The sequence below is a fragment of the Neltuma alba genome, unplaced genomic scaffold, assembly GCF_004799145.2.
Source record: "Neltuma alba isolate B1F8T4 unplaced genomic scaffold, ASM479914v2 tig00011136_pilon, whole genome shotgun sequence".
NCBI lineage: Eukaryota > Viridiplantae > Streptophyta > Magnoliopsida > Fabales > Fabaceae > Neltuma > Neltuma alba.
Window position 1 is genome coordinate 166,715 of NW_021635872.1, and position 2,429 is coordinate 169,143.

Below are 2,429 nucleotides of genomic sequence, written 5' to 3' on the forward strand. Positions count from 1 at the left end.
AGAAATTACGAAGGCACGAAAAAAGGCCCCTTTCCATTTGTTTTGATCTAGATTATTATGGGCACAGGTTATGAAGAAACAACCACGCATTGGATAGATATATGGTTGGAAAAAAACAGTGACCCGCACGCACGCCCTGTGGCAACTAATGACTAAAGAGGATTGTCCAACAAATTGGAGAGACACATGAGAGAGCGATGGTCATTTAGGGTTCAAAAGTTCCAAAGGAACAATGATTGTTGGGAAAAAGCGTCATCACATTCCATTGCGTCCCCATTGTCACTAACATGATCGATGAATGGAGGTGGTGATGTGGGAAATAACAACTCACCAGAGTGCATCTTGTCGAATCCAGAGTAGAAACCATTATAATTGGCGGAGCCTGTCTCATCCAGTGACTTCAAAAACGACCAATCGTTAATGCCCCTTGTGTCCCCGAACCCGTTGTCCACCTCCACAGGATCGCCACTCTCAGTGACCCCATCAGATTCACAGGAGGAAGGAGCCGCTACTTCCGAAGATTGCTGAACCATCGGTGGCTCCTGCTGGTACTCGTTGGCAAACCTAGCAGCAAGCTCCTGGATTTCTTGAGCAGAACGAGATTGGTGATGGTCGCCGGAGACACTGATCTCCAGCTCCAAAGGCGTGTCCGGGAAATTGAAATTGGCGTGGCGACCGCGCAGGCAGTACAGGGCGGCGTCGAAGGCTCGAGCTGCCTTCTCCGCCGAGTCATAGGAGCCCAGCCAAATGCGCTCGCGGCTGTTGGGAAGCCTGATCTCAGACACCCATTTGCCCCATTTTCGCTTTCTGACGCCTTTGTACTTACTGGATGAGCAAGAGTCGATAGTACTTCTCGGAGTGTGGTCGGAATCATTAGGTATTGTGGAAGCCATGGGAGGGCCGGGGTATATTGATTTGGGTTTGAGATGTGAAATTGACGGCTGTAGAGAGAGGGCAGTATATATATAGAGAGGGTGAAGAGGGCGGAGGTGTAAGATTTTGAAGGAGAGGAGGGTCTTAGAGCTACAAGCGCGTTGATCGGGAGGAGCGTTGAGGGAAGAGCACGTGCGGAAATGGAGGAGGGATGTTGACAATTGAGGTGGTGTCTGGATGTTGGTGGACCTCGCAGGCCGTTTGCCCTGCGATTCGTAATAATTGGATGACGTCATCATCCTCGACTTCGCATTTCACCCCTCCGCCGGGGGGGGGGGGGTTCTCGTGGTTTTTATCTGGTTACAACATACTTAAATTTCCATGGGGTTAGGTAGACGATGATCCTTAATTACTGTTTACTTTAGCTTAAAAAAATAATTTTATATTTTGTTCGGCAGAAATCTTATATGCATACATATATGTATTATGGCTATTTCGTAAATTGCAAAATTAGTTTTTCATTGCTAATATGCTATTACTGATAATTTTAATGCTTGAAACACACGGACAAATAAATCGATACCTATTATTACAGGTAAGAAAATCGAGTTATTTAATATTAACTAATTGCCGTTTTTGTATCAGAGAAGTTCCCTGGTGGTCTGACGACGTCCAAGAATGATGGTCGGTTCGAAACACATTCAGGACACCCAACTAACAAACCCATAGTTAGGTATGTTTGAATACTCCCTTCATTTTTTTTCAACAAAGTAAAATTACAGTTTGTTTTGCTTTCAGTTTGGTTCTAAATACAATATTTTAATTTATTTTTTTATCATATTTAAATACTTTTATCAAAATAATCAATAATCCTTGTAGTAATTACATGTGTTAAAAGTTTAATCAAATAATAGTTCTAACTAATATACATGATTTGCTTTTATATTCTGGGAAAGATAATATTACCTTTGGTCCTTAATATAAGAGATGGTTGACTAATTTGAGTATATTAAGAACATTAGTTAAGTTAGTTATTTATAATAAATAGGTGTTATATTTTCTAAAATATTCTTACTAATCAAGTGCATACTAAAACTATTGCTATTACAAGGACTTTCTTAAAAAAATGAATAAATATGATAGACAAAATGGGTTGTGATCTTATATTTAGGATCAAAATAAAAGTCAAATTGGCTTTTATATTAAAAAACCGTAAGTAGTACCTATTCATTACAAATAACTAACTTAACAAACCTTTTTAGTATACTCAAATTAGTCAATTAGCTCTTATATTAAAGACCTGAGGTAGTATATGTATTTTTTTACCAAATATATACAACAGTTTGAGAAATCCTTTAAAAAGACACCTAAATAACCCAAAATTTTATTTGGGTAATTAAATTTATCAAAATCTTAATAAAATCACATAACTTAAAGAGGAATTTTAAAATTTTATAAAATAACTACAATACCCCCTTTACTGGAAACCTAGATGTGGGGATTTTCTATCATTTTTTCATTGCATAAGAACTCTTAACAAGAGAAATTTAGTTTCT

General features: G+C 38.5%; 1 protein-coding gene across 1 annotated transcript; it reads right to left on the reverse strand.

Moving 5' to 3' along the window:
* Positions 1 to 212: 212 nt before the first annotated feature.
* Positions 213 to 906, reverse strand: LOC114761792 (ethylene-responsive transcription factor ERF017-like). The gene has a single exon (XM_028951228.1). It carries the CDS (start codon positions 891 to 893, stop codon positions 213 to 215), a length of 681 nt encoding a protein of 226 aa, XP_028807061.1. The 5' UTR covers positions 894 to 906.
* Positions 907 to 2,429: the final 1,523 nt, after the last annotated feature.

Coding starts and splice junctions, on each gene's coding strand:
- LOC114761792 (XM_028951228.1), bottom strand. CDS start 893: ATGGCTTCCACAATACCTAATGATTCCGACCACACTCCGAGAAGTACT.